Below are 20,765 nucleotides of genomic sequence, written 5' to 3' on the forward strand. Positions count from 1 at the left end.
CAGTCAGTCAGTGCCATACTCCAAAACCATTTTAAGTTCAATATCATTGAAAGGGTTTAAAGACACTAAATGCTTGTTTGAATAGTTAGCTGTTGATCCAAGTTTAATCCTCTTGTCTAAAGTATATCCAGTGGTGTACACTTTCTACGACAAGTTTCCTAAATTTTCCCACATTTTGTCCTCAAGTTTGAACGCTAGGAAGCCTTGGTGAGTTCAGGTAGAAATGACCAACTTTGAATTGATAACCTCTGTACAAAAATCAATCATATGTAATCTCATACTGTAGATGTCTTATTTCACTGTGGTGATGGCTGTAAGGCATATTATCTCAAAATGATTCAAACCTAAGACATCTTTCCTATTTTAATTGTGATTAGTAAACAAAGCTGGAACTAAATTCATGTAAATAGTGATATTTGAAATATTTCCATCACTTCTTCCACCAATATAATAACCTTTCGTTTTGAGTATGTTGTTGCCATAGAGGGCGCCATTCATATATCAAATCTTGCCATAGTGTCCCTCCCACAATTCAAAACTAGCCATAGAGGGCATTATTCTTAGGGATTCTCAATACAGATGGAAGGAGAAAAACCTGACACTGCATCACAGTATCTCACATTTCCCAAAATATTTCCATTCTATATGTTTTATTTGTAATTATTCATTGTTTATTCATGTGTAAATTTCATTCAGTTGATCACACTTTAGTTGTCACGTTACATATCCAGATTTACTTGTTTTATACATTCAGTTCTTTGCCAGCTTTACTAACATTTCAACTTTCCTTGTACATTTCCTTGTGTTAGTGTATGTATGTGTGTAATTGACTTTGACTAATATAGTTTCTCTATGTATTAATGTTCTCTGTTGTTGATCTTTGAGATGTGTATGTACCACTGTAGACTCTTGTTTTGGTCTATAGTTACTCTATTGTGTTGGTCTATAGTTACTCTATTGTTTTGGTCTATAGTTACTCTATTGTGTTGGTCTATAGTTACTCTATTGTCTTGGTCTATAGTTACTCTATTGTGTTGGTCTATAGTTACTCTATTGTCTTGGTCTATAGTTACTCTATTATCTGGAATAGTTATTGTTCTAGTTCTGATGCATAATGGATTCCATCCTAATGTCACACAAAAAACATTTGAAATGGTTGTCTACTCCAGTACAGTCATAAGGCTATGACCCAAGGTATACTGGTGTATTTTGAAACTTACTTTTATGGTAACACAGTAAAATATAAGTGCCAACCTCAAGAGAGAGCCTCAAGTTTTTAGTGTAACCTATTGGTAAGGGTACTGTAATGGCTCGTTGTGAAACTGTAGTGTTAGAAAAAACAACACATTTTTGACAAGTTTAGAACATTATGTCAACATAAATTGTAAAGATGGAATCATAGTCTTTATTGAATGGCATTTTGATAAAACTAACATATGTATGTATGATACTAAATTTCATAGATTATGTCCAACTTGGGTCAAGACTTATGTTAAAGATAAGATGCCATTTCAACAACATTATATATCATGTATTGCTTTAACATAAAAACAATTATACAATGTTTACATTCAATCATTACATTTCTGTCTGTCTGTCTGTCTGTCTGTCTGTCTGTCTGTCTGTCTGTCTGTCTGTCTGTCTGTCTGTCTGTCTGTATCTGCCTGTCTGTCTGTCTGCCTGCCTGCCTGTCTGTCTGTCTGTCTGTCTGTCTATGTCTGTCTATCTGTCTGTCTTTCAAGTTATTATATCTCCACTTGAATTATTGTCAAATTCATTGATGTGTGTAGTATACATTTGTGTGTATGTGTTTGTGTATGTATGTTAGTATGTGTGTGTTAGTGTGGGTGTATGTATGTTAAGATGTGTATGTGTGTGTTAATCTGGCTGTCTGTGTCATTATTAACCCCAATGGAGGAGGCTGTAGGAATGACCTATGCCCATCTGTCAAGCTGTCAAATCACTCCATGAACAACCATATGTCTGACACTCATTGCTCAATTTCAACAAAACCTGACACAAATGTCAATCACTATTAGGTCATATGCATATCATTTAATTGTGTAACCTTTGACCTTTATTATTTTATGACAATGATTGCTCAATGGCTTATGAGGTTTTGTATCTAGAGACACCATTTACATGTCTGTACCTATGATTATCAAGATAAGTTTTCAGGTTGGCTGTAAGCTTTGACCTTGACCTTCATCTCCAAGGTCAAGTAGCAAACTTCAATAACTTTGGAAGTTTTAAACCTAGAGACATCGTTCAAATGTGTACTCACTCACTCACAAGTAAGCTTACTATTTTGATATACTTCTGACCTTGAACTTCATCATCAAGGTCAAATTTGAATTTGCTAAATAACTGTTGAACTTTTTATAGGGTCATCATTCAAGTTTCTACACTAACATTATAAGTGGTAACCTTTCTGATAAGAATGTAGGACTATATGTCAGACATCAGTTAATAGTACAACAGATAATTGTGTGTTTTCAAATACAGAAGACTTGTTTTCTCAAAAACAGCCAGTTCAATTCATACCAAATTTGGTACACACATTTTTGTGGGTAATGGCTAAATTGATTAGTTTTGTGGAAAGCTTTGTGCATTTAATTGGCTTAAACAATATGTAGTTTGTTGATCTCATGGGAGATGTCCCCATGTAAAAATGGACTAGTCCATATATTCACACTCATGGTTGATGGCACTCTGTACAGTGGTACATACATATACCTTATGGGAGGTATTCAGATTAAATGTGGCTTATATTTAGACTTTACTACTATGGTAGGGGTAGGTTTTTTAGAATGACAGTGTGAATGTTTGAGATAGTGTAATTGGGGTTTTCTTCTAGTTCACATTATAACTAAATTTCATATCCTAATATATCTTTGTGATTGTATTTGTCTTCAATACTTGTTTCACAACACTTAATATGCCATTTACATGTGTTTTCAACTTCCTTTCCATACATCTACAGTTTCTTTGTTTGTCAACGTCAGTCTGTGCAAGGGGTCTATTTCATTCCGAGCTTACAATACAGCATGTATCAATCATGGTCCAAGAGTAATTTAGTTCAAAATGCATCTGTTGCCGAATAAGCTTATGGCCACCTCTTACTTAATTGTCCAATCATATACACATGTTAACATTGGACACCTGTTACTTGGTCAGTTGTCCAATCATATACAGGTGTTAACACTGGACACCTGTTACTTGGTCAGTTGTCCAATCATATACAGGTGTTAACACTGGACACCTGTTACTTGGTCAGTTGTCCAATTATATAAGATTTGACACAGGACACATGGGTCAGCTGTCCAATCATATACAGGAGTTGACATACAAAGATCACAGTTTTGTTTTAAAGTACAGTCAACATCATTATAATTGGGTCAACTTTCTTTTCAACCGCTCAGTGAAGGCCAAGTTACACAAGGCAGTTCGGTGACCAACACACTAAGCAATTCCTTGCATACAACTAATTGCTTCATGTGCGCACATACCATATCACAGGGTCTTGTGAAATTACCAGGGGGGAGGGATGCGTTCACTGATGCAACCATAGGAGTGTGAGGCACCTAAAGTTGATCCAAGTTGTGTTTGATTACAAGGTTTCCCAGGGGTACCTCAAATGCAATAAAGCAATGGGACCCAAGGCTCCCAAGTGACGTCAGTTAGGCCAGTCCAATACTCCTCAAACATGCCCCTGGTGTGTCACAGGGAATCTGACATTGGATTCTCTGCTATTTGTTGCAAGTTCCATCTCGTGTTGTCTGACGAATATTGCCCTGTGTCACCACCTCATTGCATCAAAAGCAATAACCTTTGATGTGTGGTAAATGTATGTTATTGCCACAACGTTTTGTTTTGATTGTAAACATACTATTTCCACAACGTTTTGTTTTGATTGTAAACATACTATTTCCACAAGTGTTTTCTTTGATATATAATTTAAGTTTATTGCCATGGGTACCACTTGTTACTAATATACTATGAATGTTTGACCTCCATTCAATATCATTTTATTCCTAACTTGAATACAAATGTACCCTTGTAAGTTAATGCAGTGAGAAGGCTTGACCACTAATAATGGCATAGTCCAAGAAAATGAAAGGGACTGGTTCAATTCTAATGATGTTGTGTGGACTGTACTTTGACAAAACAGTGATCTTGCTTGTATTTCTATTTCCTAATTCCAGTGTGTGCCCCTTCCCCCTCCCCATTATTCCTCAAAAGTTTTTGATGCTAGTAAGTAGTTTGAAGAATAAGCTATTAAAAAGTAAAACCCTTGAACTGACATGTTTGCTGTGATTATTGTAATATATATATATGTTACATGTTGTGTTGAACTGTGATGAGAGATGTGTCCAGTCTCTCCTACTTCACTTTCCCTAAATGCTTGTTAAGCTGGACTGTTTAAGTAAATTTGAATGTCATATCTTTGTTTCTAACAATATACCATACCTACATATTACCACTTTATCATATTGACGTCACGTCTTTTTACTCTAATTGAAGACCCTGATGGGTGTAGTAGAGGTTCCTCATCTCTCTTATTACCTGGTAAATAAGTATTATCTGGCCACACCTATTTTTCTCATTTTTTCTTCCACTTCTTCCTTCTTCATATATATTGCACTGATTGTTGCCCTTACCTTACCTGTGGATACAGATGATGTTGTCAGTATTGCTATCAAATACTTTGTTGTATTTCTTATGGCTGTAATTTCTACAATCTAACATACATACAGACACTAACAGCATGTACAGGCAGTGCTTGTTAAACTGTCTATGTCACAACTACACACCTATCTCACCATATCTATACTCTCCACTCTGCTCCAACATTCTCTATCTCTTCATACTATTTCACTATACACTGCAACATCTTTTACTAGGTAATTGACGCATACATTCAAACCACACAAAAAAATGGATATTTAAAAGCCGCCACTGTTTCTATTACAGTGACCAGTTGTATATTAAATATATTTTATGTTTTCACTTCAGATCACTCAATCTTCATTAATTTTATACTTATTATTTACTGGGTGTTTATGTGGTGATTGTCTTGTAGATCGTGGTGAGGGATCGTTTACAAGATCACGGAGTTCCAGTATGTCCAGTCTGGAGAGGGAAAGCAAAGAAGCCATTAATTGTCTTGCGTTTGCTGAGTCATACACAACAAAAACAGGTACTAATGAAAGTTACTAAAAGTGAACCTGCTTTGTTGTGTTTATAGCCCAAATTAGTGTTGAGGTTATAAATGAGTGAACCCAGGGCACAAATCAAATAGCAGATAGCGGAGTTTAAACCCAGGGCACAAACCAGATAGCAAGTAGCAGAGTTTAAACCCAGGGCACAAACCAGATAGCAAGTAGCAGAGTTTAAACCCAGGGTACAAACCAGATAGCAAGTAGCAGAGTTTAAACCCAGGGCACAAACCAGATAGCAAGTAGCAGAGTGTAAACCCAGGGCACAAACCAGATAGCAAATAGTGGAGTTTAAACCCAGGGTACAAACCAGATAGCAAATAGCAAAGTTTAAACCCAGGGCACAAACCAGATAGCAAGTAGCAGAGTTTAAACCCAGGGCACAAACCAGATAGCAAGTAGCAGAGTTTAAACCCAGGGCACAAACAGATAGCAAATAGCAAAGTTTAAACCCAGGGCACAAACCAGATAGCAAATAGCAGAGTTTAAACCCAGGGCACAAACCAGATAGCAAGTAGCAGAGTTTAAACCCAGGGCACAAACCAGATAGCAAGTAGCAGAGTTTAAACCCAGGGCACAAAACAGATAGCAAGTAGCAGAGTTTAAACCCAGCGCACAAACCAGATAGCAAGTAGCAGAGTTTAAACCCAGGGCACAAACCAGATAGCAAATAGTGGAGTTTGAACCTAGGGCACAAACCAGATAGCAAGTAGCAGAGTTTAAACCCAGGGCACAAACAGATAGCAAGTAGCAGAGTATAAACCCAGGGCACAAACAGATAGCAAATAGCAAAGTATAAACCCAGGGCACAAACAGATAGCAAATAGCAAAGTTTAAACCCAGGGCACAAACCAGATAGCAAATAGTGGAGTTTGAACCCAGGGCACAAACCAGATAGCAAGTAGCAGAGTTTAAACCCAGGGCACAAACAGATAGCAAGTAGCAGAGTTTAAACCCAGCGCACAAACCAGATAGCAAGTAGCAGAGTTTAAACCCAGGGCACAAACAGATAGCAAGTAGCAGAGTTTAAACCCAGGGCACAAACCAGATAGCAAGTAGCAGAGTGTAAACCCAGGGCACAAACCAGATAGCAAATAGTGGAGTTTGAACCCAGGGCACAAACCAGATAGCAAGTAGCAGAGTTTAAACCCAGGGCACAAACCAGATAGCAAGTAGCAGAGTATAAACCCAGGGCACAAACAGATAGCAAATAGCAAAGTTTAAACCCAGGGCACAAACAGATAGCAAATAGCAAAGTTTAAACCCAGGGCACAAACCAGATAGCAAATAGTGGAGTTTGAACCTAGGGCACAAACCAGATAGCAAGTAGCAGAGTTTAAACCCAGGGCACAAACCAGATAGCAAATAGTGGAGTTTGAACCTAGGGCACAAACCAGATAGCAAGTAGCAGAGTTTAAACCCAGGGCACAAACCAGATAGCAAATAGCAGAGTTTAAACCCAGGGCACAAACCAGATAGCAAATAGTGGAGTTTGAACCCAGGGCACAAACCAGATAGCAAGTAGCAGAGTTTAAACCCAGGGCACAAACCAGATAGCAAGTAGCAGAGTATAAACCCAGGGCACAAACAGATAGCAAATAGCAAAGTTTAAACCCAGGGCACAAACAGATAGCAAATAGCAAAGTTTAAAACCCAGGGCACAAACCAGATAGCAAATAGTGGAGTTTGAACCTAGGGCACAAACCAGATAGCAAGTAGCAGAGTTTAAACCCAGGGCACAAACAGATAGCAAGTAGCAGAGTATAAACCCAGGGCACAAACAGATAGCAAATAGCAAAGTTTAAACCCAGGGCACAAACCAGATAGCAAATAGTGGAGTTTGAACCTAGGGCACAAACCAGATAGCAAGTAGCAGAGTTTAAACCCAGGGCACAAACAGATAGCAAGTAGCAGAGTATAAACCCAGGGCACAAACAGATAGCAAATAGCAAAGTTTCAACCAAGGGCACAAACCAGATAGCAAATAGTGGAGTTTGAACCTAGGGCACAAACCAGATAGCAAGTAGCAGAGTTTAAACCCAGGGCACAAACAGATAGCAAGTAGCAGAGTATAAACCCAGGGCACAAACAGATAGCAAATAGCAAAGTTTAAACCCAGGGCACAAACCAGATAGCAAATAGTGGAGTTTGAACCTAGGGCACAAACCAGATAGCAAGTAGCAGAGTTTAACCCAGGGCACAAACAGATAGCAAGTAGCAGAGTATAAACCCAGGGCACAAACAGATAGCAAGTAGCAGAGTATAAACCCAGGGCACAAACAGATAGCAAGTAGCAGAGTATAAACCCAGGGCACAAACCAGATAGCAAATAGTGGAGTTTGAACCCAGGGCACAAACCAGATAGCAAGTAGCAGAGTTTAAACCCAGGGCACAAACCAGATAGCAAATAGTGGAGTTTGAACTAGGGCACAAACCAGATAGCAAGTAGCAGAGTTTAAATGATGTAGACATGACCCTGCATTATTCTTGACCTTGTTAACTTCAATTAGTTTATCAAAGGATCAGCCAGGACCAGATTTCTACTGTGAACACTGAGGGCAAGAAATTTATAGATTTTACTAGATGCATATTATTTTAGGACAGGACAGATTTGTATATTTTAAAAACTTTTCAGTATCAGTCACGGTGCACCTAAACTGCATGAACAAAGACAACAGGATGACATCATAACTAATGTGACGTCACCTGACTACATTGTATTATTAGAGGTTGTCTATAGTATCTCACTCTGGTTGTCTATCATATCTCACTGGTTGTCTATAGTATCTCACTCTGGTTGTCTATCATATCTCACTCTGGTTGTCTATCATATCTCACTGGTTGTCTATCATATCTCACTCTGGTTGTCTCTCATAACTCACTCTGGTTGTCTATCATATCTCACTCTGGTTGTCTATCATATCTCACTCTGGTTGTCTATCATTTCTCACTGGTTGTCTATCATATCTCACTCTGGTTGTCTATCATATCTCACTCTGGTTGTCTATCATATCTCACTGGTTGTCTATCATATCTCACTCTGGTTGTCTATCATATCTCACTCTGGTTGTCTATCATATCTCACTGGTTGTCTATCATATCTCACTGGTTGTCTATCATATCACTCTGGTTGTCTATCATATCTCACTCTGGTTGTCTATCATCTCACTGGTTGTCTATCATATCACTCTGGTTGTCTATCATATCTCACTCTGGTTGTCTATCATATCTCACTGGTTGTCTATCATATCACTCTGGTTGTCTATCATATCTCACTCTGGTTGTCTATCATATCTCACTGGTTGTCTATCATATCTGTCTCTGGTTGTCTATCATATCTGTCTCTGGTTGTCTATCATATCTCACTCTGGTTGTCTATCATATCTCACTGGTTGTCTATCATATCACTCTGGTTGTCTATCATATCTCACTGGTTGTCTATCATATCAGTCTCTGGTTGTCTATCATATCTCACTCTGGTTGTCTATCATATCTCACTCTGCTTGTCTATCATATCTCACTGGTTGTCTATCATATCTCACTCTGGTTGTCTATCATATCTCACTCTGGTTGTCTATCATATCACACTGGTTGTCTATCATATCTCACTCTGGTTGTCTATCATATCACTGGTTGTCTATCATATCTCACTCTGGTTGTCTATCATATCTCACTCTGGTTGTCTATCATATCTCACTCTGGTTGTCTATCATATCTCACTCTGGTTGTCTATCATGTCTCACTCTGGTTGTCTATCATATCACTCTGGTTGTTTATCATATCTCACTGGTTGTCTATCATATCTCACTCTGGTTGTCTATCATATCTCACTCTGGTTGTCTCATATCTCACTCTGGTTGTCTATCATATCTCACTCTGGTTGTCTATAGTATCTCACACTGGTTGTCTATCATATCTCACTCTGGTTGTCTATAGTATCTCACTCTGGTTGTCTATCATATCTCACTCTGGTTGTCTCTCATAACTCACTGGTTGTCTATCATATCTCACTCTGGTTGTCTATCATATCTCACTCTGGTTGTCTATCATATCTCACTCTGGTTGTCTATCATATCTCACTGGTTGTCTATCATATCTCACTGGTTGTCTATCATATCTCACTGGTTGTCTATCATATCTCACTGGTTGTCTATCATATCTCACTGGTTGTCTATCATATCTCACTCTGGTTGTCTATCATATCTCACTCTGGTTGTCTATCATATCTCACTCTGGTTGTCTATCATATCTCACTGGTTGTCTATCATATCTCACTGGTTGTCTATCATATCACTCTGGTTGTTTATCATATCTCACTGGTTGTCTATCATATCTCACTGGTTGTCTATCATATCTGTCTCTGGTTGTCTATCATATCTCACTCTGGTTGTCTATCATATCTGTCTCTGGTTGTGTATCGTATCTCACTCTGATGTATCATATCTCACTCTGGTTGATGCAACATTGCCAGAAGAAGGGTACTTAATGGCAAGTTTAGGTTGTTGTTTTACTTGCTAGATAACAGCACTTTTTACTGCTGAACACAGCATGAATATATTTTAAATGTGTGGAAGTTTAGTATTCATATATAATCCCACAAAATCAATGTTAGTTTTACGTCATAATGCTCCGAGTATGATTCCATTGACTAATACAAATTCGAGCCGAAGGTTGTGTACACCCTCTGATCTGTCTATCCCCACCCTCATAAAATGCTGAAATGCTAACCTTTTATGACCAGGATTCAGTGTGTCTTGCACACCTGAATTCTGGTCGCAAGAGCTTAGCATTTGGGGTTTTTCAAAACATCAAGGATTATTACGATAACTTGATCATAGCATTGAATGACAGGAGCAGTAATTCTGAAAAAAAACAATGTTTAGTTCTGGTTTTTGATCTGTCCTGTTTGATGTCACTCAGGTGAAGGTTTGCAATGTGTTTATGTGATGTTATGAAAATTAATTTCTGAAATGTTTGTCTCAATTTTGTTGTATCAGATTTGACAACAGTGCCATGTCTATGGGTTGGTACTAGTCTCGGCTCAGTACTTGTTATTATGATTACTTTACCATCATCTGAAGAACAAAGATCAAACGAACCACTCATAGTCTCACCCACTGGTAAGTAACACAAATTCATTGTCTCACCCACTGGTAAGTACCACCAACTCAGTGTCTTCACTGGTAAGTAACACTAACTCTGGTAAATACCACTAACTCAATGTCTTCACTGGTAAGTACCATCACTTTACCACTATATCCTCTCCATACACAATGTAATACTAGTAAGTACCATCACCTTACCACTATATCCTCTCCGCACACAATGTAATACTGGTAAGTACCATCACCTTACCACTATATCCTCTCCGCACACAATGTAATACTGGTAAGTACCATCACCTTACCACTATATCCTCTCCGTACACAATGTAATACTAGTAAGTACCATCACCTTACCACTATATCCTCTCCGCACACAATGTAATACTGGTAAGTACCATCACCTTACCACTATATCTTCTCCGTACACAATGTAATACTGGTAAGTACCATCACCTTACCACTATATCCTCTCCGCACACAATGTAATACTGGTAAGTACCATCACCTTACCACTATATCCTCTCCGCACACAATGTAATACTGGTAAGTACCATCACCTTACCACTATATCCTCTCCGGACACAATGTAATACTAGTAAGTACCATCACCTTACCACTATATCTTCTCCGTACACAATGTAATACTGGTAAGTACCATCACCTTACCACTATATCCTCTCCGTACACAATGTAATACTGGTAAGTACCATCACCTTACCACTATATCTTCTCCGTACACAATGTAATACTGGTAAGTACCATCACCTTACCACTATATCCTCTCCGCACACAATGTAATACTGGTAAGTACCATCACCTTACCACTATATCCTCTCCGCACACAATGTAATACTGGTAAGTACCATCACCTTACCACTATATCCTCTCCGTACACAATGTAATACTAGTAAGTACCATCACCTTACCACTATATCCTCTCCGTACACAATGTAATACTGGTAAGTACCATCACCTTACCACTATATCCTCTCCGTACACAATGTAATACTGGTAAGTACCATCACCTTACCACTATATCCTCTCCGTACACAATGTAATACTGGTAAGTACCATCACCTTACCACTATATCCTCTACGTACACAATGTAATACTGGTAAGTACCATCACCTTACCACTATATCCTCTCCATACACAATGTAATACTGGTAAGTACCATCACCTTACCACTATATCCTCTCCGTACACAATGTAATACTGGTAAGTACCATCACCTTACCACAATATCCTCTCCGTACACAATGTAATACTGGTAAGTACCATCACCTTACCACTATATCCTCTCCGTACACAATGTAATGCTGGTAAGTACCATCACCTTACCACAATATCCTCTCCGCACACAATGTAATACTGGTAAGTACCATCACCTTACCACAATATCCTCTCCGTACACAATGTAATACTGGTAAGTACCATCACCTTACCACTATATCCTCTCCGTACACAATGTAATACTGGTAAGTACCATCACCTTACCACAATATCCTCTCCGTACACAATGTAATACTGGTAAGTACCATCACCTTACCACAATATCCTCTCCGTACACAATGTAATACTGGTAAGTACCATCACCTTACCACAATATCCTCTCCGTACACAATGTAATACTGGTAAGTACCATCACCTTACCACAATATCCTCTCCGCACACAATGTAATACTGGCAAGTACCATCACCTTACCACTATATCCTCTCCGTACACAATGTAATGCTGGTAAGTACCATCACCTTACCACTATATCCTCTCCATACACAATGTAATACTGGTAAGTACCATCACCTTACCACAATATCCTCTCCGTACACAATGTAATACTGGTAAGTACCATCACCTTACCACTATATCTTCTCCGTACACAATGTAATACTGGTAAGTACCATCACCTTACCACTATATCCTCTCCGTATACAATGTAATACTGGTAAGTACCATCACCTTACCACTATATCTTCTCCGTACACAATGTAATACTGGTAAGTACCATCACCTTACCACTATATCCTCTCCGTACACAATGTAATACTGGTAAGTACCATCACCTTACCACTATATCCTCTCCATACACAATGTAATACTGGTAAGTACCATCACCTTACCACTATATCCTCTCCGTACACAATGTAATACTGGTAAGTACCATCACCTTACCACTATATCCTCTCCGTACACAATGTAATACTGGTAAGTACCATCACCTTACCACTATATCCTCTCCATACACAATGTAATACTGGTAAGTACCATCACCTTACCACTATATCCTCTCCGTACACAATGTAATACTGGTAAGTACCATCACCTTACCACAATATCCTCTCCGCACACAATGTAATACTGGCAAGTACCATCACCTTACCACAATATCCTCTCCGTACACAATGTAATACTGGTAAGTACCATCACCTTACCACAATATCCTCTCCGTACACAATGTAATACTGGTAAGTACCATCACCTTACCACAATATCCTCTCCGTACACAATGTAATACTGGTAAGTACCATCACCTTACCACAATATCCTCTCCGCACACAATGTAATACTGGCAAGTACCATCACCTTACCACTATATCCTCTCCGTACACAATGTAATGCTGGTAAGTACCATCACCTTACCACTATATCCTCTCCATACACAATGTAATACTGGTAAGTACCATCACCTTACCACAATATCCTCTCCGTACACAATGTAATACTGGTAAGTACCATCACCGTACCACTATATCTTCTCCGTACACAATGTAATACTGGTAAGTACCATCACCTTACCACTATATCCTCTCCGTATACAATGTAATACTGGTAAGTACCATCACCTTACCACTATATCTTCTCCGTACACAATGTAATACTGGTAAGTACCATCACCTTACCACTATATCCTCTCCGTACACAATGTAATACTGGTAAGTACCATCACCTTACCACTATATCCTCTCCATACACAATGTAATACTGGTAAGTACCATCACCTTACCACTATATCCTCTCCGTACACAATGTAATACTGGTAAGTACCATCACCTTACCACTATATCCTCTCCGTACACAATGTAACACTGTTGATTGAAGCTGACTGATTAATGCTGACATCAAAATTCCATTCTATTCCTACTTTATTCCCCATCTTTTTATTCCATTCATATTCTAACCAGCTGAAATCAAATTACAGGTACTGTACTTCGTCTCAAGGGTGCTATATTATGTATGTCTTTCCTGGACTTCAGTGGTAATTTCATTCCCGCACAAACTGACAACTGGAAAGATTTCAATCTTACCAAAGACTCTTCAACCAAAGATAAAATGAGTAAGTCTACAACATATATATCTTTGTTGTTATTTTCTGCTGTCAAATAATGAAAGAAATAACTTCAAGCTGAGAAAAAGTCTGTTTGGAAATTCCTTTTATCAGTTACTTACTTTGTTCCGATCCTTAACATAAAGCAGGGTTCGCACGGTCCTGGGAAACCCTGGAAAACCCTGGAAAAATGCTCCCAACCCCTGGAAAACCCTGGAAAATGATCGTGATCAATTAATATTGACAATCGACATGTCTGTGCTCGAGCCGCCCATTCATATGATTCACTACACAGAGTCTCGTAAATGTGAAATGGCAAAAATATATTCAAAGTCTTTCACCACCACGGTGAATCACTCTGATTAAACCCAGACAGTCAACCGATCGTTCCACAAGAAACTTTGCCCACAGGCCGTGCCTATGCATACGTTGAATGGGCGCCGCAATGTTTGTTTCGAATTTGCCTATTGCTACTCCGAGTCCAGTTGTCGTTTCAGCGACATAATATATTTACAGTCCTGGGGTAACAGTAGGTCTGTTAGCAAGATTATTGTAACATTGCAGTGAGTATCAAAGCATCACAGCCCGATCACCAACCACGATTAGAAATTGTTACAAGTTTGGCGCACGAGTCGACATACTACAAGCTCACGCATGGCAATACTAGGGCCTTGGGAAGTGCAGTTGAATTTCCGGGTTGTGGAAGTACGGTTTTGACTTTTAAGTTGTCGATAAATGGATATTTGTTTTACATGTTCTAAAAGAATAAACTACTTTTTTATGTTTGTCAGTACAGTACAGTAACATTCCTAAATGGTCAAGTTGAGTTGAGATATCGTGATGTTCCACAACAAGTGGCATCTGTACATAAACATCGAGATGCAAGAGCTGAACGTATTCAGTTATTCATAACGGGAAATTTCGTTACGTAATCGATGTTTTTATTCATAATTTTGAAGAAAAAAATTATTTATGGTGACCTCTAAATCTAGTCACATCAAACAGTACAATAATGAGGACAAACTTTAGTTTTTAATCTTTTTTTTCTGGATATGTCTGAATTAGATTGATGAATGCTGCGACTCAAATCTTACATGATCAATGTACCAGCTTGACGAAACGACTACTTAGGGGATAGGATAGAGATTTCTTCGTTTAACCTTAGCGTGCAAACGTGGCTTTGAAACCAACATCTTGCATAGTGTTGATTGCCTTTAAAATGTTTTGTGACATATTATGGGAACCCTTGTTAATTTCTTCTCGTCCACATCAGACAATTAGATGTCATTCAAAAATATACTTTAGTGGTCAACAGCCTTGGAAAATGGCCAAAATCAATACAAATACCCCTTAAAACTGACGAAAACCCCTGGAAAGTCCTGGAATTTTGTTTTGCTTTTAAGTGTATGAACCCTGTAAAGACTCTGTATAAAGAGGTCTAACCAGTGAAGTATTCTGTTGTAACAGTTGCAACCAGAGACAATCTTTTATATATGTTTTGAGGGGCATTTAGTAAGTTATGATCAGTGACGTCTGCTACTTACAATATGTTGAATGTGTACAGAATAATGAAGACTGACTTTGTACTTGTGAATTTGTACACAGAACGGGAACCACCTGCCAGGCCAAAGATGTCACCCTCATCATCAACGGAGATAGTAGACAGACAGTTTGTTGTGATATGCTCAGAAAAACAAGCAAAGGTAGAAATGCAGTCAGATAACTTGCTATCCAAGACTACAGTCAGACAGCCTGCTATTCACATGCCATTTTATTCACTTGAAAAATACATATCAAACCTCAACAATAAATATGTTGAGTGAAGCAGAATTGTTTACTCTGTGTGTGTGTGTGTGTGTGTGTGTGTGTGTGTTTGTTTGTGTACTTGTGTGAGGGAGAGGAAGTATGCATAATGTGTATGCGTGTGTATGCTACGTATGTATGTGCAATATATACATCTCACAGTGTCTACACATAATTTATTTACATCTCACAGTGTCTACATATATATACATCTCACAGTGTCTACATATATATACATCTCACAGTGTCTACATATATATACATCTCACAGTGTCTACATATATATACATCTCACAGTGTCTACATATATATACATCTCACAGTGTCTACATATATATACATCTCACAGTGTCTACATATATATTCATCTCACAGTGTCTACATACACGAAATTGAAACATCACTGTGCATACATTCTGTTTAGTTGTGATTTTAAAACTGATTTCTGTGTCCATGTTTGAAATAGAAAAACATAATTAAGTGAAGTTGTTTTATTAATTAAAAATATAAATCAATAAATACTCCACTTTACTGATTACAGTGTTGATGATATTGCTTACTTTTCATTGTCAACAGGTAATATCCCTTCCATCACAAACCTGTGCCTACAGAGTCAAAGTTACAGAAACGTCTTACGCAATCAAAGCTGAGGTTGTGAGCATGCCATCTAAGTCCACAGGGAGAGGTAGGTGTGAATATATTGAATAGTTGATGAACACTAATACTATTCAGTTCTTGGCTGTCAGAGAAATAATCACGGGACTCATCAGAAAATAAATTTTACGACTATGATGTAATGTTAACTTCAAAATAGTCAAAATAGTTTTGTTGTAAGGTACTTCATGTTGCTCGATCATCACTGACCTGCTGCTAGGAAAGGGGTTATCTGGTGGCTGATGTGTGAGGGTGCCCTGTCATGGTGTAACTTAACAGCCTGTTCCTAGGAAAGGGGTTATCTGGTGGCTGATGTGTGAGGGCACCCTGTCATGGTGTAACTTAACAGCCTGTTCCTAGGAAAGAGGTTAGCTGGTGGCTGATATGTGTGAGGGTGCCCTGTCATGGTGTAACTTAACAGCCTGTTCCTAGGAAAGAGGTTAGCCAATAATTGCAAATTAGGGATACGCTAATAGTGGTATCAGTATGTTTCTGTTAATGAGTACTTTCTCACAAGATGGCTCAGGGACCTGAACACCATCTGTAGTTGCCAGATAGAGACCAGGAACAAAGGACCAGGTGACTTTCTTGCTACCACTTTGACATAACACAATGTTGCCAATGGTCACATCATACCATTCAGTGTACCTGGCCTAATATTTGCATATTTGTTTGAATTTGTTTAATTCACAGAAAGTTACTGTTTAGCATGTTATGTTGCAAATGGTCACATTATGACATTCAGTGTACCTGGCCTAAGACCACTGTTGGACACAGAGTACCTACCACTGACAGACTTACGCATTGCTCGCACATTCTGTTTTACAAATCATGGACAAGCTCTGTATTTATGTACTGCAAGTGAAATGCAAAGAATTACACTGTGCACAGAAACAAGGTCAGTATGCTATCAGATTTGGTCACATAATCAGAGGAAGTTACAAAACTAAATTAACTTAGTTTAGACTGCTGTTCCTTGTATTATAAAAGTGGTCCAAGCAAAATATATTATGTGGTGTCTATTACATACCTTTTTAAAATAGGTACCAAAGGTATTGAACTGTTATTTCAGTGTTTGATCTGGGTCACACCATTGCTCAATTTGCACACAAAAATCATGACTGGTGCACTTTTGATCTGTGTGTGCGCTATTTCGGGAAAGAAATTTGCTGTCAGACCTTTGCTCGGCCTGAGCTTGGGCCTGAGTGCCCAGCATGACCACCAACAATTTAGCTGTAGTATTTATTACCCATCCATCTTTACGAGGTCTGTTGGTATGAGAATAAGTGGAACAGTGGAACATGGGTAATAAAAGTGCAGCCTTCAACTATGGTAAAATCTTCAGAGCATGTGCAGACAACAATGTTGCTTTGTTGACATTACACAATACTACTTGGAGGTGTACGGAATTGGAGACTGACATACTACGCAATGTGAAACTGACGACATGACACAGCAGCAATGTATACTCCCTGATTTTTGCGACAGTCTATGGAAGTTACTGCAACAAATGAGGCAGATGAAGAACCTGTAATTTAGGAACCCATATCTGAATGTCATGCGTCCGACAAGGAAACAAATCAGTCATGGTGACCCCAGGTACGTACGTAATGTTACGAGCATGTGTTCAATAGTCTTAGACTAGTTCCTATATGATGCGTTCCGATTACTATGATCATCTCCACTCACAGTGTAGAGGATTGTAGTAATTGCAATGCGTCATATAGGAACTAGAGTAGTGTTTCACGGCAAAACTGAGCTACTAACACACGAACATTAAACGTGCAATCAATTTGAACTCACAAGTTCACAAATATTGAAAGTCACCTCCAAGAAAATTAAACCTCTAATAATTCACTTGAATGTAATCATCACTTGTGTATTTTAATGTCCCATTATATTTAGTTGATTTTCCTTTTGTCTTTAATTTCCTACCCAAGCCCCATGTAACGTTGATTGTAATCTTTCTTTGTCCTGCTTCAGTGGTGTACAGGACTCAATTCTGACATTGACCCTAAACAAGGGACATTGTAAGAATCGTGTCCAGACTTATTCCATGTGTAAGCAGGACTAGATCATCCCCAATCCATTTTGCAAAAGTTAGTGTTAAGTTGTAATCTACTTTTACCAACGGCAATTCTTAGAACTTGGGAGTTTCTTGAAACTTTTGAACATCAATTGACAATATTATAGAATTCCATCCATTGCTACAGTGCATGTCCTCAGTACTTGTCAGTGTGTAGTACAGCTTCCCTATTCCCAATGTATCATGCTGTAGAGACCCCCATCACAATTAACGGTGGAATATTCATCTACTATGCTCTTATCTTTCATTAATTTTTATTTGTAAAAAACAGCAAAAATTTTTTCTTTGTATCAGCAGCAAACTATTGGAATCTTTGATAAGTTGAAAGCTGACATTAACCATAAGTATTATATAATATAATGTTTGATTTTAACAGACAAAATATATTGATAACAATATTTCAAAGCAGTCAAACTTCTTCTCTCTCTTTTCAGGAAATGGCTGACCATGTGGCACTGGGTGAATTTTGAAGATGAGGGCAAAGAAAACCAAGAAACATTTGAGTTCAATTATTAGTGAGAGGTTGCAGAAATGATAAGAGACATCATCTCTAACCATACATGTCAATGACATAGACCATCAAGAATTCTGTAAAAGAATGAAAATGAAGAATTTAAACAAGCTTCATTAGAAGCTGACAAAATATGACCCAAGCAGAAAAGGCAATTTTTTGGTGATGATGATGTCCTGTTACACAAATTTAATTGCTTGTTGAAATAAAGAATTCTGAAAATACCTACCTCTCTTTTGTTTGTTGTCATGCAGTCCATCATCCATTGATATGTAGTATGGTTGGTCACTTCCAACAACTAATACTGTTAGTACATCTTACATTTCGATAATCCAGTATTCACACAATTCAGGTACACATAATATCCTGCTTCCAAATGATGTGTACAATTTATTAAACCATGGCTAGACCGACTTGGCCAATCAGAGGCCTTGATTTTGGTTGGTTATATGGAGCCATAACCCACTCTTTCTTAGGGGTGTGACCTATGTTACGCTCAGCACTCAATTTGCATGCAACAAATTACACAACATTTTGAAAAAGATCTGTTTGAGCTAATCATGCCATAGTATAAGTAAGATAGACAACTCATTTGGTAGAATTATGTGCCAAAAACTCGACCCTCGCTTATTAGCTCATAACCACCCCCCACCCCCGAACTCGTTGACTATCTATTACATATTATCTTTTCACTTTCAGATACCTAAATATAGACTAACATTTGGTCCATTTTTCATGGCCCTCCTCTTTTTTTGGAATGGCCCCCTTTTTGTTGAGCAGGGGACCCTTATGGCCACATTTTACAAATCCTAGATCAAACACTGATATTTAATCATTAACGTTTTGAGGGACAAATTGAATTTTGTTCACACTTAGGAATTGTATTGGAATAATCCTTCACAAATAGTGCCATCTAAATAACCAGTGTATTGGAATAATCCTTCACAAATAGTGCCATCTAAATAACCAGTGTATTGGAATAATCCTTCACAAATAGTGCCATCTAAATAACCAGTGTATTGGAATAATTCTTCACAAATAGTGCCATCTAAATAACCAGTGTATTGGAATAATTCTTCACAAATAGTGCCATCTAAATAACCAGTGTATTGGAATAATCCTTCACAAATAGTGCCATCTAAATAACCAGTGTATTGGAATAATTCTTCACAAATAGTGCCATCTAAATAACCAGTGTATTGGAATAATCCTTCACAAATAGTGCCATCTAAATAACCAGTGTATTGGAATAATCCTTCACAAATAGTGCCATCTAAATAACCAGTGTATTGGAATAATTCTTCACAAATAGTGCCATCTAAATAACCAGTGTATTGGAATAATTCTTCACAAATAGTGCCATCTAAATAACCAGTGTATTGGAATAATCCTTCACAAATAGTGCCATCTAAATAACCAGTGTATTGGAATAATTCTTCACAAATAGTGCCATCTAAATAACCAGTGTATTGGAATAATCCTTCACAAATAGTGCCATCTAAATAACCTGTGTATAATTTTGTTTTCAGTGAGAATTTACAAGAAATGCTAGGAGATCTTTTCTTGCCAGTTGACACCCCTGAAGCTCCTAGTAAAGGATTCTTCAAAGGTTTGTTTGGAGGTGGAAGTGGTACACTGGACAGGGAAGATCTTTGTAAGTCATGTTTAGCTCCACTGTCAGTGACAGCTGAGCAGAGTGTAAGAGTTAGGTTGATTCTCTGTTGTTGTCCGTTGTTCGTCATCCTTCAGATAAGGTTCAATAATGCTGTAGGCATGGCAAAGTGTCTCTGTCTGCCTGTCTCTCTTTGTATGTCTGCATGTGTTTGTGTCTGTCTGTCTGTGTGTAAACAACTTAAGTCAAAAACCACTGGACCGATTGCCATGATATTTGGTGGGGGTATATTACCATGGGTGTCTAGTTGGGAAATTGTTAAAATCGTAATGATCTTACCACAGATGTGTGATTTGGGTCAAAAAATGTGGTGTTTGGTCAAAAAACCTTAAACTCCAAAACTACTTGGCAGATTGGTCTGAAGTTTGGTGGGAACCTCCTTAGAGGT

The 20,765-nt window shown here is 38.2% G+C and overlaps 1 protein-coding gene across 3 annotated transcripts in view; it reads left to right on the plus strand.

The window, feature by feature from the left end:
• Nucleotides 1-20,765, plus strand: part of LOC144432929 (syntaxin-binding protein 5-like) — a 162,923-nt gene that overhangs the window by 128,041 nt on the left and 14,117 nt on the right. For 2 of the 3 annotated variants that reach the window (XM_078121235.1, XM_078121236.1), the window contains exons 18-24: nucleotides 5,084-5,200; nucleotides 10,217-10,339; nucleotides 13,526-13,660; nucleotides 15,257-15,354; nucleotides 16,031-16,139; nucleotides 16,802-17,006; nucleotides 20,235-20,359. In XM_078121235.1, coding sequence (XP_077977361.1) covers nucleotides 5,084-5,200; nucleotides 10,217-10,339; nucleotides 13,526-13,660; nucleotides 15,257-15,354; nucleotides 16,031-16,139; nucleotides 16,802-17,006; nucleotides 20,235-20,359 — 912 coding nt within the window. Of the gene's footprint in view, nucleotides 1-5,083; nucleotides 5,201-10,216; nucleotides 10,340-13,525; nucleotides 13,661-15,256; nucleotides 15,355-16,030; nucleotides 16,140-16,801; nucleotides 17,007-17,374; nucleotides 17,457-20,234; nucleotides 20,360-20,765 lie in introns of those variants that run through there. The other variant, XM_078121237.1, reaches the window with a different exon arrangement.

This window comes from Glandiceps talaboti, chromosome 3 (assembly GCF_964340395.1).
Source record: "Glandiceps talaboti chromosome 3, keGlaTala1.1, whole genome shotgun sequence".
Lineage (NCBI taxonomy): Eukaryota > Metazoa > Hemichordata > Enteropneusta > Spengelidae > Glandiceps > Glandiceps talaboti.